This window comes from Diceros bicornis, chromosome 21 (assembly GCF_020826845.1).
Source record: "Diceros bicornis minor isolate mBicDic1 chromosome 21, mDicBic1.mat.cur, whole genome shotgun sequence".
Classification (NCBI taxonomy): Eukaryota; Metazoa; Chordata; class Mammalia; order Perissodactyla; family Rhinocerotidae; genus Diceros; species Diceros bicornis.
Genome location: NC_080760.1, coordinates 18,403,274 through 18,418,262, shown reverse-complemented (window position 1 = coordinate 18,418,262; position 14,989 = coordinate 18,403,274). Strand labels below are relative to the sequence as shown.

General features: G+C 37.1%; 1 protein-coding gene across 7 annotated transcripts in view; it reads right to left on the bottom strand.

Moving 5' to 3' along the window:
• The window catches only part of VPS13B (vacuolar protein sorting 13 homolog B), a 739,916-nt gene that overhangs the window by 83,171 nt on the left and 641,756 nt on the right, over nt 1-14,989 (bottom strand). For all 7 annotated transcript variants that reach the window (XM_058564706.1, XM_058564703.1, XM_058564701.1 and 4 more), the window contains 3 exons: nt 12,951-13,132; nt 11,012-11,361; nt 5,023-5,184 (listed from right to left, as the gene is read on the bottom strand). In XM_058564706.1, coding sequence (XP_058420689.1) covers nt 5,023-5,184; nt 11,012-11,361; nt 12,951-13,132 — 694 coding nt within the window. The remainder of the gene's footprint in view (nt 1-5,022; nt 5,185-11,011; nt 11,362-12,950; nt 13,133-14,989) is intronic.

The following is a 14,989-nucleotide window of genomic DNA, read 5'->3' as shown; positions in this document are numbered from 1 at the left end:
TGGTTCAAAGGCTATGATCATTTTAATAGCTTTGATGCTTCGTATCAAATTGCTTTCTAGAAAGGAAGTATCAATCCTATTTGCACCTTCAGTGTGTAAGAGTATCTTTTCATCTGCCCTTTCTAAACAAACGTTAACATGCGTGCCATGTGGCATATAATAGCAGATACGAATAACTGAAAAATTTATCAGTTTGAACAGTTCCAGCAACACAGGATATTTCCTTGCCTCCTAAGTCTGCTTTTAAATTTTTAAAATTGTGACTATGGCAACAAGGAATGTGCTCTTTCTCTAGATATATTTGTACACATGCATTATATAAATGGATATGGAGAGAGTGCTAATTGAATTAAGAATTACAGTCTAGTTACTGAAATTGACAACTGGCTGGAATTACCAAAAGATAGGTAGATACTCAAAACCCCTTACTTTGCCTTTAGACAAGAGGAAAATGATCAGATCTCACTTTAAAATATTTTTACATCCAAAAAGAGAACTGGAGAACTTTCTGCTATATAGACCCAGGACAAGTACAATAAAAATATTTTACTGTTATGTGGTGAGTACAGGTTGATTATATAAGTGTTAGGTTTAAACTATTACCTGTCATTTCTTAATTTCCAAAACATTTTACGAAGTTTTCAAGTGACAGGAATACTATTTAGATCAGAGTGAAAAAAACTGAATATCAAACCTTTAGTTTCTTGAATTTTGTTAATTTAGAGACCTTAAAGGAGGGGTTGGCAAACTATGGCTCGTGGGGCAAATTTGGTGCACTGCCTATTTTTGTGTGGCCTGTGAGCTAAGAATGGTTTTTACATTTTTAAATGGTTAAAAAAATCAAAAGAAGATTACTATTTCATGATGTGTGAAAATTACTGAAATTCAAATTTCATTGTCTATAAAGTTTTATTGGAACACAGCCACACTCCTTCATTATGGCTGCTTTTGTGCAGGGTTGAATAGCTGTGAGACAGACTGTAAGGCCCTGAAAGCCTAAAATATTTACTATCTGGCCCTACACAGAAAAAGTTTGCCAACCTTTGTCTTTAAGTAACGTATGATTTATATTTTTCTTCACTAATTCTGATTACTTGAATGAGTATTTCTCTGCTGCTCCTCAAAATTAATTCTTACCTTGTTACATTTTGCATTTTTAAATATCTGCCATTTTTCATGAGCTTATGAAACTTTCTATTATATCCATTTTAGAGCAGTATATTATTATTTTCTATATGGGCTCTGTCTAGAGCCCATTTTCACCTTGTTTGATGGTTTGATTACTAAAATTAAGTCACTGGTAGTTGGAATTCTGCAATTCTAAAAAAATGCACAGTCTATAAATTGTGCATATTTTGAGGGTAAAAGCAAATGTAATTCCTTATACACAAGTTAGAGGCATTCCTATTTCAAGCAGTTTAATTAGCCAACAGTGCTCTCTATTAACCAGAAAAGAAAGTTAACTTAACAGCCTATACACAAATCCTACTAGTTGATGGAGATGTCATTATATTCGGTTTGGCTAAACTAAACAAAACTTCCCTGACTCTGAGCAGCACATATGCCCATATTCTGAGGAAAGATTTCATAAACTCACATTTCCAGTCTTTAGATTCAACTTATATATAAGGTGAAGCACTTCTTTGAAGACCAATGCCTTGCTGATTATTGTTCTTATCCAACCTGATCCGAAGTCTATTGAATTAGAATATTTAAGGGCCCTTTGTGGTGGCAAATATGAATGTGTAGTTGAATACGTTCAATTATTCCCTAGGAAATAGTTTTGTTCTTCCTTTGTTTGTTTAGGCAAGCAACTGTTGTGTGATATCCAGCATTTTAAGGGATTCTGCCTCAGAGCATGTGTTAGAAACTATAAGAAGAGTTTATAACTTTTCAATTCTAAAAGATTTTTCAGCTTTGTATTTCTGGAATGGTTTGTGTCCGTGTTTCTTCCCATCCTGTTGGGACTTACTGTTGTTAGCAACCTCCTGTGTGGTTCTAAGACATGTTGACCTCTTTGAAACCTTTCCAGGTGTCATTGCCACCTTCTTGATCTCTGCAATATAAGCTACATTGTTTAGTGGAGTTAAGTTCTATGAACTTTAGAAATCCTCCCTGAGACTCTGAATTAACTAACACCCAAGGTAGCATAAACATGTAGACACAAATGTTCCTAAAACCAAGCCTGCTGGGCAGTGCAGGATATGACTTGGAGTCTGGAAAAAGGAACAGTTTGCTCACTTGTGAGTCTATGACTACCTCCAGGTGCAGTTTGAAGCTAAGTGGCTAGTTTTCCTGATCCTTAGCTGTAACCTCTCATTAGAACACAGCAAAATTTGCAATTGTGGATGTAAGGAATTCCACGAAGACCCTCTGGGCCCATTAAGACCTCTGGCTTCAGAAGGTCCTAAAACACACTTTCTTCAGCATATGTAGCTATAGTAAAGAGACACTGTTTTTTACAAATTTGATCTAAGTTTTAGCCTAAAGATTATAATCACTATAGTTCATCTTAAAATTTATATCCAGAGGATGCAGTTACAAATTAAAGAGAAAAAAATAAAGTTTAATAGATAATTTTTTTATGTTTCCAGTTTGTCATTAAAAGGTTCTTATTGTTTTTGGTAATATAGTTAAAGCTTTGCAAGGGTTCATACTTGGACTAAGAATCCCATATTAGTCTAGCTTTAAATGTGGAGTGTTATACTAGTGATTTCTCAGCTCTTCTTTTAAAATCTCATGGCTTGGCTATTCTTACAGAGAAATCATGCTGCCAAAACCTAGGAAAGTTTGACAACGATGTGGAAATAACACTATATTGAGAATCTAAAGATATGGAATTCAGTCCTAACTCTACCACTGTCTTAGCTGAACATTTCTATTTGTCTCCTTATCTATAAAATATACATAACAAATAATACAAACCACACAGGGATATTATGAAAACAAAACTAGTAATAAATACAAAAAGACCTGGGAGAAGTGCAAAAGAGTATAAATATGAAGGGCGTAATGGTGGCAGTGGTCACTCATTCTTCTTTCCTATTGATCTCCTTCCCGCTCAGAAACTGTATGTCTATAACATGAAGACTACTGTTCCTCCACACCCCTGAGGCAGCTGTTCCTATGATTACCCTTCCCATCCTGGCTCTAGTGTCCAGGGAATCTTGAGGGTCATGTAGTCTACCCATCTTAAAATGACTGTGAGGGGAGTTAAGCTTCCTCAGCTTTGCTTTCTTTTGGCTAAGGTCTCATGTGTGAATGGGTGAAGTGGCTACAGGTACAGAGTACGATTACTCATTAGTGCAGCTTCTCAGAGGTTTCTTTCCTGTCACTACTAGTTCATTGCTGAGAATGCAATTACCATGGAAACCTTTCGAAGATCTGAAAGGCTATACAACAAGTATTAATACGGGTTGTCTCTGGGTGGTTGGAATTATAGGTGGTCTTTTTTTTTTTTTTTGGTCTGTATATTTGTAGGTTCTCACTTTTGCAATTAATAAGAAAAAAATAACAAAGAGAAATTTAATTTTTTTTTTTTCTGTGAGGAAGGTTGGCTCTGAGCTAACATCCGTCCCCGTCTTCCTCCATTTTGTATGTGGGATGCTGTCACAGCATGGCTTGATGAGTGGTGCATGGGTCTGCGCCCGGGATTCAAACCTGTGAACCCTGGGCCACCGAAGTGGAGCACTCGAACTTAACCACTATGCCACCGGGCCACTCCTGAGAAACTTAATTTTGAAACAAACAAACAAACTGCTCTCAATGTCACAAGGGGCAAACAATCAAATACCTTAAAAACTCTCTAACATGAAAATTTCTCAAGAGGAAAATGAGAAAATAAGGGCATGTTATTCACTCTAAAAATATGAGTGCAATATCATATCAAAGAGATATTCTTGTAAGAACTTTTATTGAAAAAAGGATTTATGTAGTTTTAATGTCCTGTCAGATTAACTAGAATTAAATAAATACACTTAAATAAGAAGAATTGCACTGTTTCTACTTTTCCAAATTTTACACTAATAGTGTAGCAATATGATGAAAAAGCAAGTAAGAAATCAGAATGTAGCTACTGGGAAAAAAAAGGCAAGAGGGAGTCTGAGGGTATAACATATTCTGAAGCTGGTCTATAGAGCAGATGGGAAAACTTGTTCTCTAATCTAATGACTTTCTTTTAATCACAAGCAGATAGTAGTTTCCTTATTACCCAAAGTTTTAGAAATACATTATTCTTGAGAGTACTTCCTAGGATTTCTTTTACTCATTTAAGACCACATCTTTGTATTTAATTCATCCTCATATTATCCCTGCAGGGCATATCTCTCTAATTATTCCCATCTAAAGTGACAGGAAAATGGAATTACACTATTTGGAAAACAGACATCATTTGGTATATCTTTTCTCAGTGCTGCCTTGGGCATAGTTTGTCATTGTGCTCACTTCATCACAGACCTGAGCTGTCCTTGAAGGTCAAGGACTGTGACTTCCCTGACTTTGAATTCGCAGTGCCTAGTACATGCCTGGCACAGAGGATGTACACAGTAAAAATCTGAATAAACGAATGAATAATAATACCCAACATGTAATGCTTACAGTATATCAAGCACTATTCTAGTGCCTTATACATATTAACTCATTTAGTTCTCACAACCCTATGAAATAGGTACAATTATTATCCTCATTTTACATATGAGAAACTCAAGCACAGAAAGTAAAGCAAGGTTATACAGAGCCAGGATCTAAGCCTACGTACTTTCACTTTAGAGTCCAACCTCATAACCAGCACACCACGCTGCCTCAACAGCACCCGTGCTAAACAGAATGTTCGATTCCAAGAAAAGCATGGGTGCACTGTGTTCCCACCTCTAACATTTTTGGGTTTCTGTCAGATGTAGCTACACTGTGTGGTTCCTTGGGAGATTTAAAAAGGGAAATAACTGGACACAGGCACACAAATGCAGAATAAATGAATCCCCAATCTTAACAATTGCTGTGTTTGTAAGGCTGTTTCTCAAGTACCTGTGGGGATTTGTGAGAGCGCCAGCTGTACTGGTGACTGTGGAGACTCGCCAACAGAATATTTTCATCAGTATCCACCTGGCCAAACCGCATTGTCTCCTGTGTGTCATTACAGATCACAAAATGGCTGAAGACCAACTCCTCTACCTCAGGGCATTTGTTCTGAAAGAAAAAGAATATGAAAGCCAACGTGCATCAGATTAATTGCAAGATGTTTGGCAGCTGCCTGCCCAGTGGCGATTGTTACAACAGAGAAACACTAAAAGATCTGTTGTCATTAGCTCTGGTATACAAAGTATTCCATACTTTCAGGATAAGCACAGAAAATACCTTAAAGAGATCTTAAATGTTCCAAGAATATGTTTTGATTTATACTCTTGCAAAATAAATCATACACACAGAAGAGTAAAAGAACAATGAGAACCCTCAAACTTTTAACATTTTAAAATGAATTAACATGCTACAAAGAATGCTGTACTGAGTAGTACATGTTTTTGAGCAAAGTACTGGAGGCTAGAATTACCCTGTTCCCAGCCTTCTAAACTCAACAATCAAGACCAATTACCAAAGCCACAGTTTGTACCCTACAGAAAGTAAGGATCATTTAGGTAATACATCCCCAGATCCCTTAAGGGGGAGGGTGTGTGTGTGTGTGTGTGTGTGTGTGTGTGTGTGTGTGTGTGTGTGTGTAAATCTGCTCGGGGAGAGATGTAAATAAAACCATAACTGTCCCTCTATTGTTAAGAGGCTGAACACACAAAACAGATCAACTGCAGAGTCAGTGTAAGCCAAGTTGCAATTTTCAAGAGAAATAATGTTAGTTGAAAAACAGTTGTTGGTGTCTGTTTCAGCTAATAGTCATCAATCAGCTAATGTCTTCCATTAATCTGCTAAAGCTCAACAAACTAGTAATACGTTCTTGTGTTGATACCTCATTCTCTACTTAATGGTGTCTTCATTGGTTGCTGTTATATCAAAACACTGGCAAGTGATAGAGCATTTCTGTGCTTACTCCTTTATCATTCTGGTTAGGTTATAGCTTAAAAAACAATAAACAGGGGCCAGCCCTGTGGCATAGTGGTTAAGTTTGCACACTCTGCTTCAGTGGCCCGGGGTTCACGGGTTCCCATCCTGGGCTTGGACCTACACACCGCTCATCAAGCCATGCTGTGGCAGCCTCCCACATACAAAATAGAGGAAGACTGGCACAGATGTTAGCTCAGGGACAATTTTCCTCAAGCAAAAAGAGGAAGATTGGCAACAGTTGTTAGCTCAGGGCCAATCTTCCTCACCAAAACAAACACACACACAATAAACATACTTGTGGTAAACTAAAATAATAGCTAAATAAATGATTAACTTGAACAAGCAAGAAAAAACTCTTAATTAGCCAATCAACTGGCAGACAATGGGAGGTAATATGTAACTGATGCTTCTCCAGTTGGCTTCTACTTCATGGCTCTGGATCGAAATAACGCAATGCCCCACTCCATCATTTGCCATTTTACTGAGGGGAGGGAGAATAAAAGGGGCTATCACTCATGAGCATGGTGATTTAAGTGATTATGAGGCCTGAAGCCAAGAAATCTATGGATGAACATACCTGGACCAAGACCAGACCTTAGAATCTCATCTAGAACAGTTATCATGGGAGGCAGAGTTTACTCCTAGTTATTCAGAAGGCCTCCAAAGTGGATGGGAAGTGCTCTATGGCTGCAGTTGGGAAGAGGCCCTGAAAGACCTCATTCTTCCAGAGGCCCCCGAGGACTTCTAAGACCTCGCTCTATCATCCATCTATTCTCACCAAACCCCTATTCTCACGGAGCGGAACCTTGCTTGACAGCCACACATCACAAAAAGAGTATCTGGCTGAGTGAGACTAAAGCAACAACCAACGATTACCTGTTGTCTACCATAATACTCTCTGCTGTGGCTTTTAATCACGAGCTGTGATTTCAAAACTTGACTGCTGGCGGGTTTTAGAAGTCCTGCCTGCTCTGGCCCCTGCTGCATCTTGAGCCACTCTCCTTTTGCTCACTACACTTCAGCTCTGCCAGACTTCTTCAGCTCCTCCAACACTACACTGGTCCCTTTCAACTCAACCAACACGTCAAACTCCTTCCTGTCTCAGTGTCGTTCCTCTGCTTGGAGCTCTTTTCCTCTGTGCTTGACTAACGTCTTTCTACTCAGCTTTCAGGTTCCTGTTTTCAGGTCACTTCCTCAGAGTAGCCTTCTGAGATCCTCCCCAGACCATGTTAGGTCCCCCTCTTTTATGTTCACATAACACTCTATATTTCACCTTCATAGCACTTACCCCTACTGGGATTAAGTAATTACTTGTATGACTATGGGTTCAATATTGTCTCCATCATTAGACTCTATACTGCATAAGGGCAGGAACCAGGTCTGTGTTATTTACAAGTTAAATCTCCAGTATTCAGCATAATGCCCGATACATAACTACTCAATAAACACTTATGAAACAAATACATTAGTAAATTTAATTTTTAAATTTATAATGTAATAGAAGCTCACCGTAGAAAAATTAGAAAATACAGAAAGTATGGATTTTTTTTTAAAAAGTCTCTAATTTTACTCCCAGAGATAACTGCTATTAACATTTTGGTGAATTTTCTTCCAGCAGTTTTTCTCTTCTGAGTATCCTGCCTGTTCTTATCCTAGTCTATCCTATTCAATCCTATCTTACATATCTTATATATTTACGGGTTTGTAAACCTTTAATTAAACTGGAGTCACAGTATATAATTAGTTTTGATGAGATTTTTCCATTAGTATTATATAATCAACATAAACTGCTCTTCTTGTAAACATTTTTCTCTCCTTTAGGTCCAAGAGTACAACGATGAAGAAGGGGATACGATTCCAAACTCTCCCTTAGATCCACACCCTGAGATTAAAATTCAGTTTTCATAATGAATTGGGATCAATCTGCTGGTAACACAGAGGTTAAGTTACCAGATGGGGCTTGAGTAGAAAACAAATAGTATTACTTTCTTCATCTCTAAAAACTGACCTTTAATAAATGATGAGGGTTTCAGGAAAAAATGTAAATGAAAGAACACAAGGGGGTTGTTTACATTTTTCTGAAGAATACTCAAAGTCCTCAGGGAACCGTTTCTCTACTGCTCCTTCATCTGTGGAGTTCATTATAACTGTAATAAGTTTAAGCATTTCTGGGAATGTCTTAAATTCTGGTATATTATAAAAAAGTTGTATACATTTTATATGATATCATGTAGGTTAAACCTCAGAATGCTCACTCAGATTTGTAATTAAAAGACGGCTTATTTTGGGCCGGCCCCGTGGCTTAGCGGTTAAGTGTGCGCGCTCCGCTATTGGCGGCCCGGGTTCGGATCCCGGGCGCACACCGACACACCGCTTCTCCGGCCATGCTGAGGCCGCGTCCTACGTGCAGCAACTAGAAGGATGTGCAACTATGACATACAACTATCTCCTGGGGCTTTGGAGGGAAAAAAAAAGGAGGAGGATTGGCAACAGATGTTAGCTCAGAGCTGGTCTTCCTCAGCAAAAAGAGGAGGATTAGCGTGGATGTTAGCTCAGGGCTGATCTTCCTCAAAAAAAAAAAAGAAAAAAAGACGGCTTATTTAAATTTAAGATTCGTGCAGTGTTGTAATTAAACAGATATTATTTTGGTGTAAGATAAGACACATGAGCATAACCTTGATTTTTAAATAAAAATTCCCTTTAAATGCTGTTTTGTCCAAATGTGGGAATGTGACATAGAAATATAAAGCAAACTCTAAGTGGCATCTTGGGTCCTTAATCTGGTTTCACAAAACATTAATCATTTACAAAAGAGAGAAAAAAATCTACAACCAGAGAAATCAGACAATGATGAAGGCTTCTGTTAATCTTGAACTTGTGACCTAAAGGTGAAAGGCCAAATTGTTTTACGCTTCAACGGTCTGCTCCATCCACACTGGATACAACTGACTTGTCTCAGATATGAACCCGATAAAAAGTATGTGGAGAACTCAAATAACTTATCCTGGTTATTAAATTCATATTTCTCATTGACAACAATTATACTGTATATGAGCATTATACACACAATAAAGTCCAAGCTTAGAAAACTAAACTTCCCCTCTAAAAGGAATAAACCACATTTGGAACATCTTAGAAACAAGAACTTAATAACCCTCTATAAGCACATTTCAACGTCGAATGTCCTATAATTGCAAAGTAGTGCATTTTTGTATTTGCTTTAGAATACATAGGGTTAGACGCCTACCACATTAAAACTTGGTGGCAAGTACCCTTGACATGGGAGGAAACAAGAAAATTACAGCAACAATTACAGAAGTATATCCTCTTGTGGCTCATGTTAACATTGCCAAATCCCTGTATAAATCAGAACCAACTATTCATAGAATGTACCTGTCAGCAATATGCTACGTGACATATGGCTCTACTTAATCAAATATACAATTCCATTTTTAAAAAAACTTAGAATATTCCTTCAAGGCACTGTGTTAGCCAGTCAGTCATTCACACTCTGATGTGGTTTAAAACATTTAAATATTTATGCACCGTATTTTATTTATATGTATAGCTGTGTCTAACAGAATATTTTTATCCTGGGAGGAAACTGGTGTTTCTGAAGGCCATTTTGCAGTAGTTGCTACACATGAGTCCTCTTATAATGGCCCTGATACCAGGACAAAAATATCCTAGGCTTAAATGCTCTATCAATGACTCTTTTATATTTTCTAGGTTTGTTTTTTGTTAAATGCATTGTTCAAAATATGACAAAAAACAGAAATTGGAGCCATGGAGGTTTTTTTCACATCGCTATTCAAACCAGCTGCAAAGATTTAGATCACACTAGCTCTTATTTTACGCATGTCCTTTGCAACAAGAAAACCATGGAATGCCCTTAAAAAAGAATTTTAAAATATGAAACAGATGTGTTATCTTCTTTCCCTTTGCTATTGTAGTGCCATGTTAGGTAATTAATTCCTTAGTCTAGTATAGGTCTTCATGCATATAAAGAAAAGAGTTTATTCCCATAAAAATTCTTAAGTTAGAGAACTCAAGCCCCTCCCCTGCTCCCCTGCCACCGTCCCCACATGAGGTCAGTGTGGGATGAAGGACCATTTCCCTTGGTGAGCCAGCTAGCTTTGCACAAATGCATGTAACATACACAAAATGTGGGGAAATGTCTCAGCTTAAATAGCAACACAAACACTATGGAAATACAATATTATACTGAAAATCAGTAAGGGAAACAGAAGTGATTTGTTGTTCAATTGCTGAGTATATTATTATCAAACAATCTGTGAAATTATTTTCCTGATAGTGGACATGGACAGGTTCCTCATTTTAAATATGCCATTCAGCATAGACTTATATTTCATCTCTTTTTTGATATGGCTAATTTCTGACAAGAGATAAAAGTAAAAAATTATTAACCAAGAGTCTTTAAAAAAATTCATTATCAAGTGCTTTGTAGTGAATCAAAATGGCAGAATGATAGTGAGGGGAAAGATTAAGACTATATTGAGCTCGCATATTTCCTCTCACTGTTTTTTCTCTTTGAAAAGATGAAATGCTTATTATCAGAAAGGCTCCCACAGGTTCTTCATTTCTGCAATGGATGCTTAGACAATTTCAGACATAGCTAAGTTGAAGCTTTGGCAAACTAAAGCCATAATACTTGGAAAAAATTTCTGGGAATATGTTACTTTCCACACAGATGTGGTACATTAGTCACAAAAATGTGGGCATGATCTCCGATGCCTGTGTAGAGAACCCGTATTCTCCAAAGTTTTTAAAAATAACATGCATCACTTTGCCAAAACAGAGAAGGTCCCAAATATTATAGTGCCCATCAAATTCTTCATTCCCTCACATTTTTGTTTGTGCTTAACTTACTACTAGAGTGATAACATAGAGTGCCTAGTAAAAGATCACACGTAAACTGTAAATTGTTCTAGAATGTGCATACCTGTTGCCAAGCTTGTATTGCAGTGTTTAGAGAATGAACTACATGTTGCCCAAAGTTTACAAATATAGACTCAACTATGATGGTGCAGTCAAGCAACTTTTCTACTGCATCACTGGAAACCGCAATCTGTCCAAAGATGCTGAAGGGTTTCACCACGCTTTGCATCGTAACATTTCTGCATTCTAGAAGTTTACAGTCTGCTTGAGCTGAGAACTGGATGTCCTGACAGACAGAACTATTATTCCACTGTCGAAGATAGATGTGTGGTTCTCTGAAGGAAATAATCATGTATTCTAGTTCAGATGGCATATTTTTATCAGAAATAAATGGCTGTAGGTATTGTGGTGGAGCTGTTGAGAAAACAAACAAGAAATACAGCAATTGAGATGAGTCAATACTTTATGGAAATAGAGACAACATTTAAATTATTAGACTTTCTGGTTATTGAATTTAATATTTGGTGTTTAATAAATTCAAACATTCTCTTGAAGATATTACAATATCTGAATTACCACTTGATATTTGCAAACAAAACTGTTTTGTTCACTCAGCAAGTCTCTTAAATATATATTGTCCAAAGGTTACATTCACTTTCAAAGACAAAAATTTGATCACTGAAGACAACAAATAAAATGAAGAGGAGGTAAATATCTAAGGAGAGTTTTATAGAAGTGCTCTGTACCTACCAACCAAATCACAAAACCAAAAACATGACTCAAAAAGAGTTAGAAAAAGCAGGTTTGGGCCGGCCCCGTGGCTTAGTGGTTAAGTGCGCGCGCTCCGCTACTGGCGGCCCGGGGTTAGGATCCCAGGCGCGCACCGACACACTGCTTCTCTGGCCATGCTGAGGCTGCGTCCCACATACAGCAACTAGAAGGATGTGCAACTATGACATAAAACTATCTACTGGGGCTTTGGGGGGAAAAAAAAAGGAGGAGGATTGGCAATAGATGTTAGCTCAGAGCCGGTCTTCCTCAGCAAAAAGAGGAGGATTAGCACGGATATTAGCTCAGGGCTGATCTTCCTCACAAAAAAAAAAAAGAAAGAAAAAAAAGAAAAAGCAGGTTAAACTCCATTTTTGCTGAAAAAGCAAGATGCTTAACAACAGCTGTGTTTAGTTTTAATCTGATTTTTTTTTTCCTTTTTCCATTACATGTAGGTTGAAAATCTAATACCTAAATCAAGATGTATTAACTAGAAAAGGCTTGGTATAGACTTTTAGGAATAATTATTTATGTAACATTAGCAAATTTATAAAAGGCTACTTTGGTGTGTGGGAAAATTTAATCTTCTACCTCACAAATTTGTAAAAATGCTAGTACTTTAAATTATTGGCAAATTTGCCCATCTTTTGTAGAAGGCATTCGTGCTTTTGAAATCAGGTAATATCAACTACTTTTGGAATCTATTTGCCATTAATGTGATGGCTCAGGATACAGAACAAAAACAGACATATTTCTTTCAAAGAGATCATAATTAGAATAATAGTAAAACCTGCAATTTTTGTAACTTCCTTGAAAATTCTCATTGGGAAGCATGCAAAACCATGTCAGTTCAATACGGTTGATAACTCATATAACAGGTCCACAAAATGGTTCAAAGTAAGGGGAACACCTGTTACACAAAATCAACTTCAGAATAACTTTGCCAGTGCTTGTCGTTACAGGAAATGAACGCTGCTTCTAAAAATTTCCACCACCATATGGGTATGGGTGCTGATTAGCAGTGAAGGAGCTTTGGGTCAGGGAAGTGATTAGCAACTACAGAACTTTGAGACATCAATAATATTGTAATACACAGAATGGAAACCCCTCGAAGCCTTTTTACTTCCTGAAATTAAATTATCTGGGTAAAAATTGATGAATTGTGTCTTGAGAACACTCAAGACAAAACAATAAGTATTAAGTGGATGTTATTCCGATACTAAAGTAAAGAGTACCTGTGCCTAGTTGATCAAGGTGATGACAAAGACGGAACTCCAGGTGAGCAAACTGAAAGGAAATGCAAAGAGATGGGACAAACCACGGGGTAAAACAGGAGTCGACTCTGGTACAGGCAGCCAAGGCTGTTGGAGTTACAAGTTGGTCACAAGCGCTTTGAGAACCAGATTCACTTGCAGAACTATGGGAAATAAGCGATAAAAGAAGTTCAGTAGCCTAAATTTCCGAAAATATAAGTGAAATGTCTTTCTATACGGGTTTTTAAAGCTAGCACCCACAATCCTATAGTCAATATGTTATCATCAAATCTTCCATATTTACTCACATAAACTAGTTGTTTTTAAAAATTAGGTTCAGGTTGATTATTTTCTATGAGTTATTAGCAGAAAAATTTCAAAAGATTCCTCAAACCCCAGGCCATGTTGACCTACCTCCAACCCAATTTTCTTCCATCCACATCTCACATAACTTATGGACAACTTGTTCTCTTATTAGTTTAAGACCAACACAATTCAGAATATGACTTTGCTGTTCAAAAAACCCAATACTTTCAGTGTCACCATAAATGTTTCACTTTTGTTTTACTTCTCCAGATTGCCCATATCCATATTCCCATATGAATTAGTCAATACTCTTTATTGAACATCCACTGAATACTGCACTAGGTGCCATGAAACTTATGACCATGTCCACAAGAACCAAGGTCCCATGGGCAATTACACTGCATAGGTCATCTGTTCACTTGTCCATTGGCTTAACACCATTTTATACAAGTAATATCTGATGAAAAGGAATAGTGAAGGCATCCATAGGAGGGAAGAAGTTTTTACTTGGTGGCTGCTGGTGTGCAGGAGAAACATGTACCTAGTTGCCTTGCCTCAGTACTAGTAAAAGCATGAGAGCTGGGGATTGGGAGGGGGCAAGGTGCATCCTGGTAATTATGGATCACTGAATAGATGCTGCCCAATTCCCCCTCACTGTTCTCCGTCCTCCTCTTTCTAAATCTGAAATTTGCTCTGGCTTCCAAATCCTTGAGGAGCCTAGAGAAGAAACACTGTAATTTACAGTATCCTAGAGAGAACTATGACAGGAAAAACTAAAGACATAAATCCTTGGTTTTCAAAGAACTCACAGTCAGAACTCACAGTCTAACTGGTGATATAAAATATGTAGACATTTAGAAACATTATAAAACAGAACAACCACCCAGGAATAGGAAAGCTGGAAGTGCTGCCAGAGTGGAAACATAAGAGGAACTCAGAATGGCGTGAGGTGAATCATGGGAGATTCTCAGAGTGCGAATCTTCAGCTGAGTTTAGAAAGAGGTTGTGAAAAGTCTGGTGAAATCAAAAGCTAGGAGCATTCCAACGCATTTACTGAGTGTTTAACTTGAAGGAGTTTATAGTTCTGTGGTGGTATTTACTGCAATGTTAGTAAATCTCCATTGCATACAAAGAAAACACACACTCTGGTGCAATATGCTATTGACTGAATGCTATGTACAAAAATGCAGCTAAGTACACTCTTAAAACCTTCTATAAATTGGCAAACTAATCTAAATAGCTTTCTAGGAATTTAACTGTGGAGTTACAGACAAAAGATTTCATTGGCAAGGTAAAGTTAAAACTTGTATTTATTCAGAAAGAGCAAATGTGTTAGTTGCACATGTGTTTTACACATATGAACTCTTTCTCTTATACCACTTTAAGAAGTTGTTAAAAATAGGGTACAATGTTAGTCAAAATATTATTAAAAATCCAGGTAAGAGTTCTATAAGATCAGTTTTAAAACAGTGAGTATATAATTTGAGGTGTTTATCTGAAGTATTTTTCTTGCCAACTACAATTTTTGACAATCTTGAGGTTTTCCAAGATTTATTTTTCTATCTCTTGAAAGTAGCAGATACTATATCATATTAAAGAAGTTTGCTAAATCATCGCGAGTATGTGCTGCAATCTTTATTTATAACAAATTGATTAATTCTTCATTTTTCCTAAATTAAATGCACAAACAAAAGGTTAAAAGGGTATTTTTAGGT